The sequence below is a fragment of the Pipistrellus hanaki genome, assembly GCF_964339955.1.
Source record: "Pipistrellus hanaki genome assembly, chromosome: 6".
NCBI classification, from domain to species: Eukaryota; Metazoa; Chordata; class Mammalia; order Chiroptera; family Vespertilionidae; genus Pipistrellus; species Pipistrellus hanaki.
The window spans coordinates 36,739,709-36,762,235 of record NC_140508.1 but is presented as its reverse complement, the minus strand read 5'-3'; the positions used below and the strand labels follow the sequence as shown (position 1 = coordinate 36,762,235).

Below are 22,527 nucleotides of genomic sequence, written 5' to 3'. Positions count from 1 at the left end.
CCTGTTTGCTTCCTGACTCTGCAGTGTGCTCCCCTCCCCCCTCATATTCTTTGAAACAACCTTTCTCACTAACCATTTAACACTCAGCTCCTGAGGCGGGGAGGAAGGCTGGGGTCTGGTCCCCACCAGGCCGAGGGGGTTGGAAATGCAGCCTCTGGAACAGCATTTCTCAGGGCGGGGGCTTCAGCACACTGCCCCAGAGGCACCGTGTCGCTTTTAAAAAGGCAAGCTCCAGAAGCCCACTCAGACCTTCAGAATCTCAGGTGGGTGGAGCCTGGGGATCTGCATTTAACACATCCTGGCTGGTCTTGGGAACCGAGGCGCAGCTCTCGAGCCTAGAGGATGGGCGAGAGCTGGGGTGAAGGTGGGACGGGTGACGGTGATGCCGCAGCTATGGAAACGGAGAGTGGCAGGGCCTTATGGGAACAAAAAAAGGCCCACAGACAGGTCACGTCCTTAGCTGTTCTGTGACACATCCCCTTCAGCTCTTATTGAAGGCCTGTGTGCAAGCCTGCTGGGCTTGCCCTGGCCATCATGGTATGTTTGGGGTTAGGGCTAGTCTCTGAAACAGTGTTTGGATCTGTTTACATGTGATCAAAATGTGTGGTCTGCACGTCAGCCTGTAGGCTACATGTGTCTGTCAACTCTCAAAATGTCAGTCAGCCCGCATGCTTGTGCGCTCACATCTTTATCTTGGTGTCCTGAGTCATTCATCCACGTGTGTGTGTGTGTGTGTGTGTGTGTGTCCCTGAGCAAGAGCGTGATACAACCTCCAAGGGGCTCTGGAAGATCAGGGTTGGAAGGAAACCCACTGGGAGCTGGCACGTAATGCTAGATGGGGGTGGGGGGTGGGAGCGTGCTAAGGGCCTACCAGTGACGTCTTCCTGGGAGGGCAAGTCCCAACAGCAGGCCAGCAGGCGAGGCTGACCCAACAGGTTCCAGAAGCCAGGGGCAATGGGGCGGAGCGTGGCTCCTGACTTAGGTGGCGGCGGGTTGGGGGCCCTGCCACACTGGGGCAGGCGGCAGGCAGGCAGGCAGGCAGGAGGCGGATTTGCTGCTCTCTTCCTGCTGCAACCAGCAGGGTGCAGGCCATGGAGCCCACTGGAGGGTGACAGCGGCCCGGTGGGCAGGCATGTTTGGAGGCCTGGGGCCCGGGGGCCTGGGAGCACAGGGCATGGCAGGGCCCCTGCGGGGCAGGGTGGAGGAGCTGAAGCGGCCCTGGTGGCGGGAGAGCTCCCCGCTGGTGCTGCAGCACAGCGAGGCGGCCCGGCTGGCGGCCGACGCCCTCCTGGAGTGGGGCGAGGCTGCCTACCTGCGGGTCATCTCCGAGGAGCAGGAGCTGCCCTTCCTGAGCTCCCTGGATGTGGACTACATGACCCGCCATGTGCGCGGGGGTCCTGAGCTGGGGGAGGCCCCTGGACTGGAGGCCTCAGGCCCGGACCGCCTCAGCCTGCTCTCAGAAGTCACCTCGGGCACTTACTTCCCCATGGCCTCTGACATCGACCCCCCAGACCTGGACCTGGGCTGGCCTGAGATCCCGCAGGCCACGGGCTTCAGCCCCACCCAGGCCGTGGTCCACTTTCAGCGGGACAAGACCAAGAACATCAAAGACCTTCTGCGCTTCCTCTTCAGCCAGGCCCGCACGGTAAGGAGCCCGTCTCTTCCGATGCCCATTTCACAGATGTGAAGACTGAGGCCCCGGGAGGAAGGGATGCGCCCAAGGACACACTGCAGCTTAGGCGCAGCACCTACCAGGCCACCAGCTCTTAGAGGATGAGCTGTATTTTATTTATCTTGGTAACCCCTTGGCATTCAGGGACGTTATGGATGAGCATAGGGTGGCCCTCAAGGACTCCCACAGCACCCTGAACATGCAAGCAAAGCAGTGCGTGTTGCAGGGAGGGATCCTTCCCGCATCTTCATCAGATTCTCAAAAAAAAGTTTATGATCCCCAAACTAAGAATCCCAACCGTGGGGAAATCAGAGCCACCCTTGGACTTGCAGAGGAAGAAACTGAGGCCAGAGAGGGTCCAGTCGGGAAGGAGAGGAAAGGGCCCAGACTCAGGTACAGCCCTGACTCCTGGTGCATGTCTCCATCCTCCCCCCACCCCTGTGCATCTACCTCCAGCTGGGCCTGAGGCAGAGGACCCCTGACTCAGGGAGGTGGGGGGATGGGGGGATGAATCACATGGCTCTGGGCAGGAATTGCGGTAGGTATACTTCAGTGCCCTTGTCTGGGGAGCGGCCTGTGGCAGACAGACAGCAGGAGCCAGGATGCTGGGATCTCAACTGTTCATTCAGAGCCTCCCTCGCCGGCCTGCCTTTGCCCCGGGCAGGGGAGGGCCAGGCCTAATTGGCACTGGGAGTGAGCTTATTAGTGAGGTGGCTGCTGTGGTGACCTGGTCCCTTTGATCTTCCCCCGGTACCCCTGGTCAGGCCTGTGCCAGGTACTGGGCATCCCCAAGCACTTTGCCTCCTCACCCCCATCTAGAGCCTTCACCTCCGGGCCAGGAGCTTCTGCCCCGGGCCGCCACTGCTGCTGAGTAACTTAGGGAAGCTTTTCTCCATCTCCCCAATGCCCAAGGCCCTCGTTCGTTAAGGAGGCAGCAGGAAAGGAACATGGATGGAGCTTCTGTTGTGCGTTGAGTGTTTCCACATTTAATTCCCCGTAACTCGGAGATGTAGCTATCGTCACTCCCATTCAGCGGATGGGGAAGTTGAGGCTTCCTGAGGCGAAGCCACTCGCCCAGGGCCCTATGACTGGGAGGTAACGGAATGCAGGCGGGAACCCAGTTCTGTGTGGCTCCAGCTGGAATGCTTTGCTCTGCATGCCCCCGTCTGGGCCTGGGCTGGGAGAGGAGGTTCTCGTAGCAGATACATGAAATGGGAGGGGGAGGGAGAGACAGTTGGGGGTTTGGTGGCACCAGGGGTTATCCAGGGCTTCTCTGACGCAGCCCATCGTATGAGGGAGGCCGCAAGCCCCAGCCCCTCAGCGGAGGAGAAAACCTGGTCCCCCTGGGCGTGGTGGGAGAGAGGGAATCCATACAGACCTCTGTAGCTTTATAGGGAAACTGAGGCAGGTCTGGCAAAGGACACTGAAGGCCCCGTGCGCGGCTTGAAGCTCTGATCCTTGAGAAGGGAACCTCAGACACAGTCCCTGGGCCAGAGGTAGGGATGGAGCTAGTGGAGAGAGAGGACCCAGACTGGGAAGTGGGGTCTGGCTTCTGCTTCTGACTCCTCCCTTCTGGGCCTCAGTCTCCCCATATGCGGAGAGAAGCTATAGACTGGTGCAGCTGATCCACAGACATCTTTGAGAATCTGATGACAGATACACATTCTGTCCTCAGGGGAAAAAAAAATGCACACAAAAACCTTCATACGACATCTTGGGGTTTAAGAGAGCGAAACCTCCCTGTGTCCAAGTTAAGACCCACCGGGCTAGGCCGTGGCTAAAAGCCCTTTCAGTTCAGGTTTTCTTGCGGGGTCTGGCCTCCTGCTTTTCCACCCAGCGCTCTCTTCCTGGGACCCCAGGCACTGCCTCCGGCAAGGCTGAGCGTCCCCTCCCTCCTCCAGGTGGTGGCTGTGGTGATGGACATATTCACAGACATGGAGCTCCTGTGTGACCTCATGGAGGCCTCCGGTCGGCGTGGTGTCCCTGTCTACCTGCTCCTGGCCCAGGAGCACCTGGGCCACTTTCTGGAGATGTGCTATAAGATGGACCTCCACGGGGGGCACCTGCCGGTCAGTGAGGGGGTGGGGTGGGGTGGGGAGTCAGGGAGGGCAGAAGAGTCACTCGGGTGGTTGGTGAGCATTGGGGATGGGTCAATGGGAGTGGGGGACTGGCTTCCCTTAGCTGTTTAAGGTCAGAGACCCCATGGGATTTGGACATGAGTCCCATTCTCTCAAGATCACCTCCCCCCCAACCTTCACCCCCTCCTTGGTTCAGAACATGCGTGTTCGGAGCACATGTGGGGACACGTACTGCAGCAAGGCGGGCCGCCGCTTCACGGGGCAGGCCCTGGAGAAGTTCGTCATCATCGACTGTGAGCAGGTGGTGGCGGGCAGCTACAGGTGAGCCAGCGGGACAGAGGCAGAGGGCCAGGGCTGAGCCGCCGGCTGGCAAGGGCACCTGGGATCTGGCAGCTTTGACTTTCCATTCACTCACTCATCTCTTCCAACATGGGCCGAGCAGCTGCCACCTGCCAGGCACTATGCAGGGCTCAGGGGACGGTGTGGAGGGTGAAACAGCCCCAGGCTGGGCCCCAGAGGTGGTTCCTATGTGGACGGATTACTTTAACGCTATTGGCATAGAAAATAACTATTTTACCTTGAAACTGGAGGGGCTTCCGAGAACCTTGCCCCTAGTCCACTCTGTGGATGGGCAAGCTGAGGCCCTGGGACGGGAAACCACGTGCCCAGGTCACCACGCCGGGCTCGGACCCGTACAGACTCCGGAGTCGGAGCTCTGCCCCCTCACGTGGACCCTGGTGGTGGTGGGGTTGTCTTTTGCCGTGAGTCCTGCCTCGGCCCGGGGCTCTGCCCTTTGCCTCCTGACGCTGACACTCTGCCCCCAGCTTCACCTGGCTCTGCAGCCAGGCCCACACCAGCATGGTGCTGCAGCTGAGGGGCCGCATCGTGGAAGACTTCGACCGGGAGTTCCGCTGTCTGTACGCCGAGTCCCGGCCTGTGGAGGGCTTCTGCGGTGGCGAGGACCCCAGGGCACCCTGCCCTCCTCTGGTGGCCCTGGCCCTCGGGCCCAGCATCCCCAGCCGCAGGTCCTCATCGCCCTCCAGCACCAGCCTTGGCAGCATCAAGCACTCCCCTCTCATGGGCTGCTCCTCCTACCTCGCTCTGCCAGGAGGCGGTGGCCGCAGTGACACGGGAATGGGGTCCTCATCCCCAGGCCCTACGTGTCGCAAAGCCAGTGGCCAGTCCTCCCTACAACGCCAGCTGTCAGATCCTAACCATGCCTCACCCCCGGGGCCCTACAGGGCCAACCTGGGCAAGATGGGGGCGTCCCCGTGGTCCCAGTCCTCCCCTGCCCTCAACCACACTAGCACCAGCCCCTTGTCCCTGGCAGTGGGGTCCCCTCTGCTTACTCGCCCACGCTCCCTCCTCCCCTTCTCCCGAGGTGCCCCAGCCCTGTCTAGGCTCCCAGAGAATGAGCTTCCAGGAAGCCAGGAGCCTTGCCCCCCACGAGGCCGCTGGGTACCTGGCTCAGCCCTGGAGTCGGTGGAGGAGAAGAAGTCTCTGAGTCAGAGCCATGGCCAGCTGGATCTCATCCCCTTTCCCAGAGCTCGAGAAGCAAGACGCCCTGATTCTGGTGTTACCTCCAACTCAGACTCCCTGTGGCTTGGTGAGCAGGCCCAAAAGGACAGGAGGTTATCCCCAAACCAGAGATACAACCAGCTGGATCTCCTGCCCCAGGCCCAAGGTGCTGGGGGTACCCCTGCGTCAGGCTCCCCCAGACCTGGCAATGGGAACCCAGAGGATAAGAGGCTGCCTCCAAACCACAGCCATGGCCAAGTGGACCTCCTGGCACAGTACCCTAAGACTGGGGGCTCCAGAGCGCCCCCTGAAGCCAACTCCTCAGCCAGGGCTGGCAAGCAGGGCCGAGGTGAGCGAAGGCAGACCCTGGGCCACAGCCAGCTGGACCTCATCACGAAGTTTGGCCCGTTCCGGGGTGAGGGGCCTGGGCCCAATAGTCTCCCTAGACCGAGCCCTGCTCGCAAGCCTGGAGTGGGCTCTGGGGATGAGAAGCGGCTGACTCTGGGCCACAGCAAGCTGGACCTCATCACCAAGTACCATCAACTGCAGGGCGCCAGGCAGGGGCCTGAGCATGGCCTCCCTGGGAGAACCAAAGGGGACCACCGCAACGGCAGTAGCAACGGCACATTTGGGGATGAGAAACGGCTGACCCTGGGCCACAGCAAACTGGACCTCATTACTAAGTTAAACAAGTCCAAGTTCAAGCTGCTCCGAAGCCGCTTTGAGTCATAGCCTTGCTCCCAGCAGGGACATAGCCCTCCTACATCTGCTGAGACTAGATTTGGTTAGGTTCTAGACTCTGGGTAGAAGCTTGGGCGTAGGCTGCATGGGGAGGAAAGGATGTCTAGAAGCCCAGGTTAGACACTCCCTGTGCTCAGGGTTCTTGCTTATACACACACACACACAGATGCACACACACACAGGGAAATGGAACCCTCAGTTAATGTTATTTGCCACTGTGCTGGGCACTTCACACCAATTATGTCTCTTCCTTCATCTTCACATCCTGCAAGATAGACCTCTAGTAGATAAACAATCCTAGGATCATAAGTGTTCATCTTTCCTATTTTATAAATATGGAATTGATGACTTGCTTAAAATCAGGTCTAAGTAAGTGGCAGAAAAGAGACCCAAATCTGTGTCTTTTACTCTTATGATTGTGTTTTTGCACAGATACAACGCACAATATCAACAATTCATATGTGCCCAGGCACACTAAATATACACACCACAGCGATGCCCCAAATGCCTTCACAACATACATAGCACACTAATAGGGTTCACACCCACAGGCTGCACACCCATAAGCACAATAAATGTCATTTGACTAAATGAATGGTTACACACAATATATGCATTCAGTCACATTGTAGACCCCTCAGGTTCCACAGACTATACACACACACACACACACACACACACACACACACACCAGAACATGCACCAACCAGTATTTTCTTGTACCTAAACTTTGTATCCAGCCCTGCTGGGCATGCTTTAGGGCTTACAAATGAATTAGGATTAAATGCCTAAACCACTGGCCAGCAAGACAAGGCTGTGTCTAATTAAAGGCAAACCGATGAAAGAGGTTGGTAGAGAATGAAGGGCAGAGATGGTAGAGTGGGAAGGAAAATTTCTTAGAGGAGGCAGCCTTGAGCTAGGCCTTGAAGGATGAGGAGGATTTGGACAGATGATGAGGGTTAGAGGAATTCCTGGTAGAGTGAGCCAGGCGAAGAGCTATCAGGGAGGGGACTGAGGAAGTGGCTCTGAGACGAACTGGGGAAGCTGAACAGGATGTACAACAGCACGCATGCACACACACCCACACACATTTTACTGAGTGTTCCTAGAAGCACAGGCTCTGACAAGTTGTGGGTCCTTTTCCTGAGCTCACCACCTGCCTGGGACAGTGTTATATATGATGCACATCAATAAAAGCAGACATGTTGTGACCGACCCAGCAGCAGCTTGGTGTGTCCCTAGGAAGGAGGTGTCATGGAACTGTGCCTTGGGGGCAGGGGAAGGGCACCATTTAGTGCAATTATGGAGGGCTCTCTGGAGGAGTGAGGATGGCCGCGGGAGGGCTGAGGGGAGGAAAAGGGCTCACGCACCCTCTGCCCTCACTGTAACATTCTGAGAACTCCCGTGGTTTTTGTAGATGCTACAAAATGTGGGTCAAGTATATCCTGTCCACGAGTGCAAGTCGCTTGATCAGCACCATCTAGCCACTGGACAGGAAGTGGCTGCCCAGTGAGTGATCAAGCACATGCAAGGGGCACATGGTGGGAGCCAGTCAGCCTCACACCCTTTCCAACCCTGCACCCTTCCTAAGACTCTGCTTCTTCCATCCTCTCCTCTCTCCAAAACCTTCTTCAGCCTGGATTCCTCTACTTCTCTGACTGCTTTCTCCAGCCTCTGTCCTGCTCTCACTTCTCACCCATGGGTGACCTCATCCACCCCAGGCTTCAGCCCCAAATTTCAGCGCTTCACTCTCCCCTGGGCTCCAGCTCCCGCCACGTCTGTCTCAGACCTCACATTCAATATGTCACCTTCCCCACACCTGCTCTTCCTCTTCAGGCTTTATTTCAGTAAATTCCTCCATCATCAACTCATCTGTGAGACATCCCTGGTTCCTCTTTGTATGCCTCACATCCAACCAGCCACAAGTGTTGGTCAATTGTGCCTTCTAAAAAGTTCCTGGTAGCCCTAGCCGGTTTGGCTCAGTGGATAGAGCATCGGCCTGTGGACTCAAGGGTCCCAGGTTCGATTCTGGTCGGGGGCATGTGCCTTGGTTGCAGGCACATCCCCAGTGGGGAGTGTGTAGGAGGCGGCTGATCAATGTTTCTAGCTCTCCCCCTCTCTGTAAAAAAATCAATAATATATATATATTTTAAAAGTTCCTGGTAAACGTGGGGGAAGAGGATATATGTAATACTTTCAACAATAAAAGCAGATATTAAAAAAAAGTTCCTAAAGGAATGAATGACGAATAAATGAATGCATGAGTGTGAGCATGCTGGGGGCGGGGCGAGGTGACGTCACAACCGGAGGCTTGAAACCATAGAGTGCATCCAGAAGGTGGAGCTAGAGTGGCCGCGAGCGCGGCGGGGTGCGCCGGGCTCTCCCGGAAGTCTCCTAGGCGGAGGCGGAAACGGAAGCCTACTTGGGGCAAAGAAGGCCCCTCGGGAGCGTGCTGAGTTTCTGGCTACCTGCTGAGTCCGTGTGAAGGGTCAGCTCGGGCTCCCGGGGTCACGGGGTGAGGGTGGCCGGGAGTTCGGAGGGGCCAGAGGGCGGGACCGGGTGCCTGCGGGGCCGAGGGGGTGGGGCCGCGATGGCCCTGAGGGGTGGGGTCGCGGCGGGTCCCGAAGGGCCACCCCGGGGACCAGGAGTCCGGCCGGAGAGGACCCGCCAGCCCTGAACTCCCGGCCCACTGCCCCCAGGCCTCATGGCGGTTCGCGCGTCGTTCGAGAACAACTGTGAGATCGGCTGCTTTGCCAAACTCACCAACACCTACTGCCTGGTGGCCATCGGAGGCTCGGAGAACTTCTACAGGTGCGGCGGGGGGCCCGCTGGCGGGTGTGGCTGGGCGGCGGGCAGGGTGCTGCCTGGCGGGGGCACCGGCAGAGCGAGGGCTCGGGCCCGTGACCGCCGAGTTCGTGTTCCCACAGCGTGTTCGAGGGCGAGCTCGCCGAGACCATCCCTGTGGTGCACGCGTCCATCGCCGGCTGCCGCATCATCGGGCGGATGTGTGTGGGTAAGCCGGGGAAGACGCCGAGGGGGGCAGCCCGCCAGCACCTTTAGTTATGACCCCGGGTGACCCAGGGATTTCCAGGCATTCCTCCGTTGTAGACTCTGAGGCCGGGGTCCACCTCCGGAGAAGGCCTCTGGATCATAGTAACAACAAGTAACATTAAATGTTTTCACTCTTACACTTGTTTGCATGCCTTCTTCACGGAGACCCTGGGAGGTAGGAAGTACTGGCTTAATTTGACTTGATGGGAAAGCTGAGACTTGCAGAACCGAAGTGACTCACCAGGTGCCACACCTAGTGTGAGACAAGGTTAGAATGCCCTTTCTTCCCTGTCACGGACTCTGTGCCCATTGCTTTTTCTTCAAGCTAAGATTCTGGATCGACCTGTTCAGTTATGTAAATCTTAAATCCCCATGTCTCTCAGTGGCGTCCCTATCCTACCTCTACGCATCACTGATTCTCTTTGAGCTGAACCTCCGTTTACTGCCACCCCTTATTTCTAGTTCTGCTCATAGAGGAGTTTGTTCCTTTAATTTTTTAAAATCATAATCCTGATGATGCTAGCCTTGGAGTATTTTCTTTTTGAGAGAGAGAGACAGAGAGAGACAGAGAGACAGAGAGAGAGAGAGACAGACATCAATTGGTTGCCTCCTACATCCACTCTGACTGGGGATTGAATCTGCAACCTGGGCATGTGTCCTAATTAGGAATTAATCCCACAACCTTTTGATTTTACAACATGACACTAGCCAACTAAGCTACAATGGCCAGGGCAGTAATTTCTTATTAAGGCAAAACACTATTATTCCTAACCATGACTTCAGAACTTGAAGTTTTTTTTAAAAAAAAACACATATTTTATTGATTTTTTACAGAGAGGAAGGGAGAGGGATAGAAAGTTAGACACATTGATGAGAGAGAAACATCGTTCAACTGCCTCCTGCACCCTCCCTGCTGGGGATGTGCCCGCAACTGAAGTACATGCCCTTGACCGGAATTGAACCTGGGACCTTTGAGACCACAGGCCGACGCTCTATCCACTGAGCAAAACCAGTTAGGGCCAGAACTTGAAATTCTGATGTAACTAGGGAGAATTTAGCCTGACCATTGCTGTTTTATTTTATATTATAATGGTAATAACAGTTAAAAAGTTCACAGAATTGTAGAGGGAGGCAGAGGTTTAGACATTGGTGTCACAACATAATTGTAGTTTGCTCATTCTCATTTCTGTGTAGTATGTTTTATGTAAGTATATCACAATGTATTTATCCATTCTCTGACTGGGCATTTGGGTAGTTTTCGGTCTATTATGCATCGTGTTGCAATATCTTTTAGTGAATACATGTATTGATTATATAATACCTAGGAGAAAATGGCTAGGTCACAGGGTATGTGAATATTCAGTGTAATTGCCCTAACCAGTTTGGCTCAGTGGATAGTGCATTGACCTGCGGACTCAAAGGTCCCAGGTTCAATTCCGGTCAAGGGCATGTACCTTGGTTGCGGGCACATCCCTAGTAAGGTGTGTGCAGGAGGCAGCTGATCAATGTTTCTCTCTCATCGATGTTTCTAACTCTATCCCTCTCCCTTCCTCTCTGTAAAAAATATTTAAAAAAAAATATTCAGTGTAATCTATGATGCCAGGTAATTATCAGAAGTGGTTAAACAATTTACACTCTTATTGGTTGCTCAAATATATGGAGTAACTCAACTCTTGGTATTGATGTTCTTTTGAAAATTTTAACCATTCTAGTAGGTGTGTGGTGTTATCTTTTAAGTTTCAAAATATATAACTAATGCCAAGCACTTCCTGCTAGTCCAGGTTCCCCTGGTTGGTGTTGTCAAAGTAGGTAGTGTGTGTGGGGACAGACTCCTAGGGTATCTCGGGCCTGCCCAGTAGGACTCCTGGTCTCCCTTAGTGTTATATGGATCAATTGTTTAGAGGGCTGGAGTTGGCCTAAAGCAGTGGTTGGCAAACTCATTAGTCAACAGAGCCAAATATCAACAGTACAATGATTGAAATTTCTTTTGAAATCCAAAATTTTTAAACTTAAACTTCTTCTAATGCCACTTCTTCAAAATAGATTTGCCCAGGCCATGATATTTTGTGGAAGAGCCACACTCAAGGGGCCAAAGAGCCACATGTGGCTTGCGAGCCAGCCGAGGTTTGCCGACCACTGGTCTAAAGCTTTCCTGGGAAAGCTAATTAATTGGGCTGGGTCGTATCCTCAGCTTCATGACTCAGCAGGTATCTGTGTATTCATGGTCCTTCCTTGTTCCACCCCCCAATTTGGATCTTTCCAGGGAACAGACACGGTCTCCTGGTGCCCAACAACACTACCGACCAGGAGCTACAACATATTAGAAACTGCCTCCCAGACTCAGTGCAAATCCGGCGGGTAGAGGAGCGGCTCTCAGCCCTGGGCAATGTCACCACCTGCAATGACTATGTGGCCTTGGTCCACCCAGATCTGGACAGGGTAAGGCAGCCTAGCTTGGCCCAAGGGTCACATTACTATTATAGCTTAGTAAATGGTTAGTCACTTTTCCTACCTATCAGGCAGGAATTAGGGGTGTCTCTTATGGTTTCTTTTTATACCTGTGTTCTCACATTTCAGTTACTCGTTGGAATAGTGATAACAGACCTTCCATGGGGTGGTCAGTATGAGAAAGAAGCTGGAAAGGGTATTCTTCAGAATCAGGAACCAGCCAGGGCCCAGATAGATGATTGACACTTGAACCTTGAGTGTGCATTGAAGGGTGGTGGAGACCAGCCCCTGGCTGTTCAGAGCTTGCATGGATACTAGGGGCTCCATGGCTGGCCTCAGCCCTGCTCCCAGCTGTATCCCGTCCTTTTCTGGATCAAGCTTCCATATGCAGCTATGTAGGAGAGGAATGAGGGGTTTAGGGCGTCAGCCCTGTGTGGTTCTTGGCATGGAGGGCCCTGGACTCTTTGATTTGCAAGCCCTGGGTGCTGAGCACAGTACCTTTGGCTGACAGGAGACGGAAGAAATCCTGGCTGATGTGCTCAAGGTGGAAGTCTTCAGACAGACAGTGGCTGACCAGGTGTTAGTAGGAAGCTACTGTGTCTTCAGCAATCAGGGAGGGCTGGTGCATCCCAAGACTTCAATTGAAGACCAGGATGAACTGTCCTCTCTCCTTCAGGTCCCCCTTGTGGTAAGCATTCTTGTTCTCTGTCTCCTGCTGAAGCAAATCCCTTTGTCCTGCGTTATGGGGCTTATTCATAAGTTGGGATTGGGCTGCAGTCAGGGAGCAGGGCTTGGGGGGAGTTCTCATCAGGGATGGGAGAAACTGATTGTTGATGTCATGATCCATATTGAGCTATCACCTGACAGGCGGGCACTGTGAACCGTGGCAGCGAGGTCATCGCTGCTGGGATGGTGGTGAACGACTGGTGTGCCTTCTGTGGCCTGGACACAACCAGCACAGAGCTCTCGGTGGTGGAGAGTGTCTTCAAGCTGAACGAAGCCCAGCCTAGCACCATTGCCACCAGCATGCGGGACTCACTCATTGACAGGTACCTGGATCTCTCGTCTGCCTTTTGAGGGGAGGAGAAGCAGATCACCTATAATGGGAGCCACACTGTATTCATTCCTGAAGGTTCTGGTGTGTGAGGGCACACTTGCACAATGCCGGGCTGTCATGGGGTATAGCTGCAAGCATTGCCTGAGTATCTGCTCATCCCTGTCTTTGAAGACTTGGTTCAGTGTATCTCTTCTCTGGGCACAGCTTCCCTCTGGTCTGTCTTATTTTATCACTTACCACCTGTAGTTTGTATCTGCCTGTGTGTCGGTACCCCGCTAGCGGTCTATACAGAAAAGACCTGTTCACTGAGGAAAGGAGGGGAGGCTGCCTGCAGGAACCGAGGAGCCCTCGGGTGCCCAATGGACTTGGGGGTGGGGATTGCATCACAAGCACAATCACCTGGGTGTTTGTTTTTAAAGTGGGTTCTTGGGCCTCAACCCTGGAGATTCAGGGGTGTGAATCTCTAGAATCTTCTTTCTTTGGAAGAGCAGCAGGTGTTGGATATTCGGGCTCCTTCTCTGTATTTCCCATTGAGGATCCTTCCCAGGATATACTACACCAACTAGCACAGCCCCTAATATCCATGCAGAATAGAAACTGCAAAGTGGAGTGAGTGCCCAGCAATAGCACTGGCAACAGGCAATATTTCCCTTCTCCCTTCATTTATTCATTCACCTGATGTTCACTGAGCCCTAAAGACAAAGCTTCATGAGGGATAGGCAACTTAGTGCTACTTCTGCCTCTGAGGGCTCACAGTGTAGCAGGCGAGAAGAGTTGTTGTGGCCACACATAACTCTTAGCTGTCTTTAAAAAAGAAACAAAAGGTGCCTTAAGTGGCTTGGCAAGCTCTGGTGAAACTAGTTTTGGGATCCAGAAAGGATGGTGCGTTTAGTCTGGGCTTTAAGAAATGAGTAGGTAATTGAATATGCATAGATAGAGTGGGGAAGCACACTGAACAGACTCACAGATGCAGGGGTGTGAAGGGGAGAACCAGTATTCCCGGAGTTCTGGGGACTCTGAATGCCCATGGCAAGTCTTATTTCTCCTCCCAATTATAGATGACACTCAATATTATATTCGTTTTAGGTATACAACATAGTGGTTCGACATTTATATAACTTAAGGAAGTGATCCCCCTGTAGGACTGATACATAGTTATTACAATATTATCCTAATATAAAAACAAGCCAGGGGCTGTCGAAACAACCGGACAGATGACCAACACAGGCTGCGTGGGGTGACAAGGCCAGCAGGGGGGTTAGTGAGGGACGACCAAATGACTGAATAGCTGTCAGCCCTAGAGAGCAGTGGAAAGGGTCTGATTTTGTCATTTGTTAAACAACTTTTTAATGTTATGTGCCAGACAATAGTGATGTGATGATAAAGTATACCCTCCCTGCCCTTTTGAAACATAGACTCTCGTAAGAAAAAGTCAGTACTTACACCATTAATCATTTAACTAAAGAACAACAACAACAAAAACCCTCTTAGTAACCTAAGAACAGAAATTTCGATAACCTGCTTATTGGTACTTACTGAAAAACTATAGCAAATGTTGCATTTAATGATGAAACTTCAGAAATTGTCATTAAAGTCATGTAGTCAGTTTGATAAGAAAAAGAAATGAGTATTGGAAAGAAGAGACAAAACTCATTATTCTCCTTTTGTTTTGACCTCATTGAATTTGAGGTGCCTGTGAGGTGTCAGGCCAAGAGAAATATGTCCTTCACTTTTATAATCATGCACATGATTATCACTTGCAGGAAGAAAGTTCTGGCCTGAGCCCTGCCACTGGGGGATTTGTGGCTTAGGCACATCCCTTCCCTGTCTGAGCCCCCTTGTTCCTTTCATGTCTGTTGGACTTGACCCTTGAGGATCCAATCTAAGACCGCCAACAGTTTGAATAAATTATTTTTTATTTTTATTTTTAAAACATATTTTCATTTATTTCAGAGAGGGAGGGAAACAATGATGAGAGAGAATCACTGATCAGCTGCCACGCACCCTACTCTGGGGATCTAGCCCGCAACCTGGGCATGTGCCCTTGACAGGGAATTGAACCAGTGACCTCTTGGTTCCTAAGTCACGCTCAACCACTGAGCCAGGCCGGCTGTGCTGAATAAATTATTGAGTTGACTCATCTGAATAGGGAAGGAGTTACTTTTACTTTCTGAGCATTGGGAATTCTACACTGGATTTTAACTCATGGGACCAATGGGATCTGGAAGGGGCTTTGAATATGGTTCTTCAGGCCTAAGGTGGAACAAAGGGTCTGGGGTGAGGTTGGAGGTAAGCACCTTGAGAATGGAGGGTGAGGTGTGCTCTGTGAAGCACCTGCTGACAATGCTCCTTCCTCTCTCTCTCCAGCCTTACCTGAATCACCTTCCATGCCGTTTTGTTGGCTCCCGGCTCTGAACTTTGGCCCCGTCTCAACGTCCCACCCACTGTGTCCCGGATGCTGGCAGGGTGGTGGCAGAGAGCTCATTGGTATCAAGTGGCTGGATGCCCAACCCTTCTTCACCAGTGCCCATCTCCTGACTCTAGTTACTGCAAAAATCTACCATGTACTAGCTGCCAGGCCTTATGGCTCCTAGCTGAGAGCTCTGTGTCCTGTGCCAGCCAATTAAAGGCAGCTGCTTCTGATCATGCTGAATGTGTTGTCTGGCGGCTTCCCCACCATTATTCCCGGGGAAAGGTGGGGGGAGATGCGCGGGCGGGTACCTATCACACACATTCTCTCAGCCCACACTGTGGTTCTCACATTTTCCTCTCACTCCAGCCTCATCCTCATGAAAGTTAACTCCCTCCCCTGGGCTGGTGTCAGGACCCTGGGACAGAACCCTGTGTAAGGCCTCAGGGCACCTGACTAGACTGCCCTCTTGGGCCCAACGAAGTTAGAGGTCGCTGGCCTGGCTGCCCGGTGCCCTGGACCGCCAGGACCTCCGCGGGCTCCTGAGCTTGGGTGGCCTTCTCTTGGTCTCCGGGCTCCGCGGGCGTGTCACCGCAGGATGAGACGGGATTGGCTGGGTGCTGGTGGGTGGGGTTGAGCTGGGCCCCGCCCCCGGGGCCAGAAACTCCGCTCTGGAGGGCGAGGGGGTGACGTCACGGCGGCAGCTCCTCCCGCGCAGCTGCGCAGATGAGCGGAACCTGGAGGCTGCGCCGGGATTCTCCGGCCCGCTGCTCCCGCCGCGAGGTGAGGGCCTGAGCGGGCAGGGAAGGGGCCGTAGGGCTGGCCACGCACCTGACGGACTTGTGCTCCTGCAGACCATGGGCGCTCAGCTGAGCGGCGGCGAGGGCGCCGCGGGGCCGGCGCAGCCCCAGCCCCAGCCCCAGCCCGCGGCGCCCGAGGGTCCGGAGCGGCCTGGGCCCGAGCCCAGCCCCTGGGGGCCCCTGGACGACGTGCGCTTCCTCATCGCCTGCACTTCCTGGTACTGACGTCCCCCCGAATCACCGCTCACCGCCGGTTCTGTTCGCCTCGCCTGGTCCGGCTCTGTGGTCTGTCCCCACTGCCCGATGTCTCAGCCTATTCCCTCTCGCCCCCACGCCCCAGCCCCTCCGGAGACGAGGATTGAAGAGGTCGAGGGGCCTGGAAGGCAGTCCCGACAGAGCTGCCTCCACAGCTGCGCCTTGGGACACCTCGAAATTGTTCGCTCCCCACCTACATCCAAACCACCTCAGCTTTCCTGCTCACCCGCTCCCTACAGCGCCAGCCATCTGGGTCCTGGCTCAGTCAAGACCAGGCTAGGGTTCTTGGTAAGACCCTAAAGCTACTCACCTCACCTCACTTGTTCCTTATTGCTGAGAACTCAGCTCCTGCTTTTGTTCGTGGTCATTGCACGATGTGCCTTGACTTCAGAGAAGACCTTGCTGCAGTGACTCCTGAAGTCCTCCTAGGGGAGGTTGCTCCTCCAGCCTGGATCCCAGGGAGGCGTTATCAGGCTGCATTTCTGGACCCTAGTTACACTGGGCCTCTCGGAGAGGGGACGTGTGATTGCTGGGCTTGCCGATGAGATGAATGGGGCAGTTCCCGGACACCCCAAAGTACCCAGTTTCCCTTCTCCCAGAAGCTTCTTAGGCCACCCTCAGAACCTGTTCCTCTTTCCCACATCCAAGGGAAATGACAGACTCTTGTATTTTTGTTTTATTTAGAAATGATTTAAAAAACATTATACAAAGGCTGATCAGTTTAAAATGTGACTGACACGGAAATGCTGTGATGTTCCCCAGGCCGAGGGGAAGCTGGGCTCTGGGGCCCCCGGTTGCTTTGCCCCTCTGTCTGCTCTGTCCTGGGGTGATGGACAAACAGATGACACAAGGCAGGATAATCCGAGTTTGGAAGCCTCCAGGCTGAGCCCTCTCTGGGTCTAGCCTTGCATCCCTCACATCTGCAGCCTGGGCTGCCTGCCTCCATCTCCTGCTCTTTCTCAGCTGACCGCGGTAGTACTAGGAGCCAACGGGAGCCTGTGGGGCCTAGAGCGTTCAAGAAGTGAGAGCACCAACCTGAGGAGTGGAGGGGGACCAGGACGGGGAGAAGGGAGGCCAGGAAAAGATGGATAAAAGAGACACTGCTGACCTCATCTTAGACCTTCGAGGGGTCCACAGGTGGAGACCAAGGCCCAGCCAGCTCACTGGATGGCCTGGGCGTGTAACAACCTCTCTGTGCTTCATTTGAGGGCGTGATGAAAATTACCCTTGGCCTCCCAGGGCCTACACTAGTTTCATGTGAGTGGACAGGTGTGAGCTAATAAAGTGCTTTGCAAAGTATAAAACAGTATACAAACTTATGAATCACTAATATCTCTGCAGTTGTTCCCCACCCGCCCCAGAGAGCCCGCCCTTGGCCAAAATCAAAACAAAACAAAACAAAACAAAAACAACCAGAAGGGTAATGACAGGGAACACAGTGGAGCCAAATAGGTGCCTCTGGGATAAGAGATTTTGCTTCAGACAGCGCCCAGGGCAGCAGAAGTCCCTGTCTCCTACAGGTTAAGCTGACCCAAAGATCAGAGGTCACAGGAGGGGGGCCAGGGCCTTGTAGGCTCAGAGGGCCAGGTGGCAGCATCCTGAAGACTGATGCCGCCTCCTGGATTTGGCAGCCAGCGGGCATCACCGAACCCATTGGTCTTGCCCAGGGCTTCTCAGTGGTCAGCAGGGCTGCCTCCACTGGGCTGGAGTGAGGCAAGCTGAGCCCTAGGAATTCCTGCCAGAGACAGTGTAGGGTGGGCCCCTCGGCTTGGGGCCACTGCCCATTGGTGGTGCTCTTTCCCAAAGAGCAATGCAGGAAGATGGTCTCGTGAGCTGGGTTAGCAAGGGCCAAGCTCATGATATGAACACTGGTTCCAGTCTGAGGAATCAAGTGGGCTTCAGCGTGGTTGGGGGGTGTGGGCTCGGAGCACTTGAGAAGGCTGCCCTGACTCCCTTACTGGGGGCCATGGGGATGTTGGCCTGGAGCCATTTCTGCCTCACAGAACTGGTCAGGCGGAGCCCCCGGGCCGCAGGCTGCAGGCTGGAGTTCTGCTAGAGACTGGGAATGGGGACAGAGGAAGGAGAGTGGAGGATGGTCACAAACTCAGATCAGCCTCCAGAAACAGGGTTGGCTCCTGCCCCAGAGCTTCGGCCTCATGAGGAGGGCCTGGCTCCTGGGGTGTATGGGTGTCAGAGTGGCCTTAGCAGCACCTTGGTCCTTATCACCTGGGGCACGGCCTGTCACCTGGCCTCATCACTGACAGTCACCTCTAATTCACCTAAAGCCTCCAGCAGCCTTTGCAGAATGGGACTTTAAACAGTAGAGACAGGACATCTAAATGTTCAAGATGTGACAGCTGGGTCCTTGGGAGACCCGGCCGGGCCACAGCCCTGCCTGCAGCATGTGACCCTAAGTCCTGGGTCTCAGAGGAGACCCCGGTGTGTGGAGCAGGTTTCCTGAGGGGTCTGCTGCCCGCCAGCAGGGGAAACCCGTCTCGTTGCCCACTGTTGGCAGCAGGGGTCCTGTAGCCTTGGAGAACAGTGGGGTGGGGGTGAGGGGGACATCTGACCAGCAGGTGTTGGCAAAGAGGGACCAGGACTGGTGGCTTCTCCCGGATGGGACTGAGAGCACTAGTGCCGGCTTCCCGCAGAAGGTGCTGGGTCCAGCCAGGAACCAAGCTGTGGCGTCTCACGGACACCACAGGGTGCAGTGACCACAGGGCCTCCCTCTGGCATGGGGCCTGGCCTATTCCCTTGAGTAGGGAGCAGTTTACCCAGGACAGAAGGCTGGCATCTGGGTGCCAGGCACCCACCCTGGGGCTCAGCTGCCATCACTCCCTGCCCCACGTTCATCCTAGGCCAGTGCGCCCACCACTTCAACTACATGACCCCTAGCCTAGGGCCCTGCTGGCTCCAGTGGGCAGTGACCAGAGCTGCCCCTCAGGCCCTGGTGAGGAAGGGCCCGGCTGGCCAGGCGGAGTGGACAGAGAGGGCTCTACGCTGCTCACACCCACTCCTGGACTGGCCGCTTATAGTAGGTGACAGGCTGAGGGCCTGCCTTGTTCTTGAACTGGAAGATGGTGTAGACCAGCACCAGGATGCAGAGGGACAGGATGCAGGGGATCACCACGGCCACCGCGTTCACGGAGCCCGGCACGTCGTTGATGGTCACCATGATGTCCACGTCGTCCTGGGGCAGCCGCCGCTCCTTGCGCCGCTCCACCTCCTTCTGGTTGCAGCCCATCCAGTCACGCAAGATGCTGCGTGGGTAGCCGGGCTCCACGCTCAGTTTCTGGTTGTCGAACTTCCAGTAGTCCCGGCCCTTGTAGAAATAGGTGTAATCTGCGGAAACACAGCCCAGCGTCACCACCACTCCCCACACGTCCCTGCGCCCGCCCGTGAGGGCAGGAGGTGGTGTGGCTGTGTGGAGGGCGCCTCGCCCGCCTGGGGGCGTCCCAGAGGAGCTCCGAAGGAGGGGTGGGCTTGTGAGGCGGCGGGAGCAGGGTGTTGGCACACTCGGAGGTGGGGAAGCGCAGTGCTTGGCACACCCTGCCAGCAGCGTGTCTGGGTCATGGAGTATCGCCTTCATGGCTGCAGGGATGAGCACCCAGGACCTGGAGCAGCCCACCCCGTATTCTCAAAGGTTCTGGGGAGCCATAGAGGGGCTTTAAGTCAAATTGGTAAATTCAATCTGTGCCTCCCAGACTGGACCCCTCTCAGCCTGGGGCCATAGATCTGTCACACTGTCCCCATAGGCAGACTGGACCCCTCTCAGCCTGGGGCCATAGATCTGTCACACTGTCCCCACAGGCACCCCCCCCATGGGTCAGATCAAACCCCTAACTTAGGGCTTGGACAGCATGGTCTCTATAGCTCAAGCGTCTCAGTCCAGCTCCTGCCTGGGCCAAGGGAGGTAGGGAGCAAGATTTTCCCTCTTGACAGCAGACACCACCTCTTGGCAATGATCATGGATTTTTTTTTTTTTTTTTTTTTTTTTTTGCGGGGGCTTGGCAACACTGATTACAAGTTTTCTGGGACCTTTCCAGGGGCGGGGCTGGAAGTAAAGAAGGCAGCGAACCTGGGGGGGGGGGCACCCCAAGGCTCCCAGCAACAGCCTTAGCAGTGAGCCAGTCCTCAGATCCCAAGCAACGCACTCAGACTCTCATTGGCCGGTACCCCACCCTGGCTGGGACGTGTCATTGGCCAGTCTTTGATGTCATCTGTTTCTGAGGCTCCCAGACAGCGAGACCACGTGTGTAAGGCATTAAGTACACAGGAGAGCCACTGATAGCTGCTCTGTCCCTGGGGCTGTTGGCTTTCTTACCAACGGTATCTCATCAGAGTCCTTCCCAATGACGGCCAAAGTGGCCCCCTCGGCCTAGTTGCTTTCTCACAGCATTTATTTCCCTTACAGGATTGGTTGCTATCTTATTTTCCGGTCCCTAGCCTGAGAGACAGAATGCAATGCAAGTCTTGTTCTCTGCTCCATCTTCAGCCCTCCCACACAACCTGGTTCTAAGTAATTATTGTGGAAAAATCTGTCATTCCATATAAACGAAAACACATCAACAAGATGACAATGAGGACGATAGCAGCTAAAGCAGATGGCATGGGCCACGTGCTAGGCATTGGTCTAAGAGCTCTACATAATTTATTTAATCCTCACAAAATCCTGTGAGGTAGGCATCATTATTATCTCTGTTTTATAGAGGAGGAAACTGAGGAACAAAGTGATTTGCCCAAACTCATAGTAAGTGGTGGAGATGAAACCAGCCAGGCTGTGCTTTTGACCATATCAGTGGAGTTGTATTCAACAGACATTTATGATACCTATTCTGTGCCTGACAAGACCCAGCCCCTTCTTGAGAAGCTCCTACTCTGGTCTCTAGGAGGAGCTTAGAAAATGTCTCGTAAATAAAGGAGGAGCCGGGACCGGTTTGGCTCAGTGGATAGAGCGTCGGCCTGCAGACTGAAAGGTCCCAGGTTCAATTCTGGTCAAGGGCATGTACCTTGGTTGTGGGCGCATCCCCAGTGGGGAGTGTGCAGGGGGCAGCTGATCGATGATTCTCTCTCATTGATGTTTCTCTCTATCCCTCTCTCTTCCTCTCTGTGAAAAATCAAAATATATTAAAAAAAAAAAATAAAGAAGGCTTCTCTCTCCACCTCCCTGCCCTCAAACCCTGGGAAAAGGCACCTTGGAACCACCCTATCATTGCTTTTCAGATTTGATAACTCCAGGAACTCTTGGAGTGCACCTGAGTCCGTGAGGAAGGCTGTTTGAAGGAATGCAGTCAGTCTATGGAAACATCTCTCAATGGAGAATCAACCCTGAAGATGAGAAATTGTAACTTGGTAGCTGGTAAGAGAATTTCACTGTGTGGACGTGGGTGGCTATGAGGCCGTTGTCTTTGCTCCCAGGCGGTGTTTCTCAAACCAGGGTACCCTGAGAGTGTGCCCAAGGGCTCTGCTGGGACCCTGCCCACCCTGCCGGGCCCGTACATACATCCTTCCTTGCTGATGAAGGCCCCCTGGGGGGCCTGTGGGATGCCCTTCCACACAGTGATGGGCTTGGGGTAGCCAGGGTCCGTGGCCCGCCGCTCCTCGCTGTAGCGCCAGTACTGCTCGCCTTTGAAGAAGTAGGTCTTGCCCACGGGTTCCCAGCGCAGAGCCGTGTCAATGCCTTCTCGGGGCAGACAGCTGCCCAGCTCCCCCAGGCTGTGGGGGTACCCAGGCTCCACCGTCACCTCCTTAAACACCCAGTACTTGTCACCTGTGGCCAAGAGAAGCCCAGGATCAGCCTTCCCCGGCCCCTCAGTGCCGGAGGTTGTGCTAGTGCCACTTGCCCATCTTCTTCGGGGACTGAAGTCATTCATTGAGCCGGAGTAGAGCAGGGAGACAGCCTAGGCCTGCTTGATACCCTCAGTAGAAGACTGAGGCCTCTTGGCCCCGGCACACCGTAGGGGGCAAGAGGCCAGAAGCCAATCGCAGATCCTGGACAACTCACTCCATGCCGCCCAGGCTCCGTATTTCACCCTCTGTGACTTGTTCCTTTCTCCTCTCTGGGTGATCTCAGCCACTCGTGCACACTAGTGTTCCTTGATACCCCCTTTCCCCTCCCCTTCCATCAATGACACCCAACTCTGAGGCTCTAGCCCATAGCCACTCTCTCAGTGGACTGAGCACCAGACCCGGGTATCCTGATGGCCCATCTGCCTCCGGGCATTTCCAAATTGGCTTTCCAGAGTTCCTCATCTCCACCACAGGGGGCGCCCTCCCTCATCACCTTTCAGCCTCTCAAGAGTCCTGGCCCTCGTTCCTCCTCCTCTAGCTGTCTTTAACCTCCCTGCTATGGGCCTTGCAGACATCACCCTCCTCAGCTCCAGCAACCATTTCAGAAATGGCCTCCTGCCTCTGCACCTGGTTCTCTGTTGCTCACAAACACTCAGTGAATTTCCAGTGTTGCCCTAAGAGATTGATATTAAGTTCTGGCCTGGCAA

At 54.7% G+C, this 22,527-nt stretch overlaps 4 protein-coding genes across 4 annotated transcripts in view; 3 read left to right on the top strand and 1 right to left on the bottom strand.

Annotated features, from left to right (window-relative positions):
• Positions 1-880: 880 nt before the first annotated feature.
• Positions 881-7,900, top strand: FAM83C (family with sequence similarity 83 member C). The gene is made up of 4 exons (XM_084888003.1): positions 881-1,645; positions 3,574-3,741; positions 3,947-4,071; positions 4,575-7,900. The coding sequence occupies exons 1-4, from the start codon at positions 1,133-1,135 to the stop codon at positions 5,998-6,000; spliced, it is 2,232 nt and encodes a 743-aa protein (XP_084744129.1). The 5' UTR covers positions 881-1,132; the 3' UTR covers positions 6,001-7,900.
• Positions 7,901-8,354: 454 nt separating this feature from the next.
• Positions 8,355-15,208, top strand: EIF6 (eukaryotic translation initiation factor 6). The gene is made up of 7 exons (XM_084888615.1): positions 8,355-8,497; positions 8,709-8,820; positions 8,937-9,022; positions 11,324-11,499; positions 12,020-12,196; positions 12,376-12,557; positions 14,933-15,208. Exons 2-7 carry the CDS (start codon positions 8,714-8,716, stop codon positions 14,940-14,942), a joined length of 738 nt encoding a protein of 245 aa, XP_084744741.1. The 5' UTR covers positions 8,355-8,497; positions 8,709-8,713; the 3' UTR covers positions 14,943-15,208.
• A 444-nt stretch (positions 15,209-15,652) lies between these two features.
• On the top strand, positions 15,653-17,345 carry MMP24OS (MMP24 opposite strand). The gene is made up of 2 exons (XM_084888618.1): positions 15,653-15,758; positions 15,830-17,345. The coding sequence occupies exons 1-2, from the start codon at positions 15,702-15,704 to the stop codon at positions 15,998-16,000; spliced, it is 228 nt and encodes a 75-aa protein (XP_084744744.1). The 5' UTR covers positions 15,653-15,701; the 3' UTR covers positions 16,001-17,345.
• MMP24 (matrix metallopeptidase 24) overlaps positions 16,694-22,527 on the bottom strand; it is a gene marked incomplete at its 5' end in the record, with an annotated part of 43,569 nt that continues 37,735 nt past the window's right edge. Inside the window, 2 exons of the mRNA XM_084888611.1 lie at positions 16,694-19,372; positions 21,534-21,800. Coding sequence (XP_084744737.1) covers positions 19,035-19,372; positions 21,534-21,800 — 605 coding nt within the window. The 3' untranslated portion in view covers positions 16,694-19,034. The remainder of the gene's footprint in view (positions 19,373-21,533; positions 21,801-22,527) is intronic.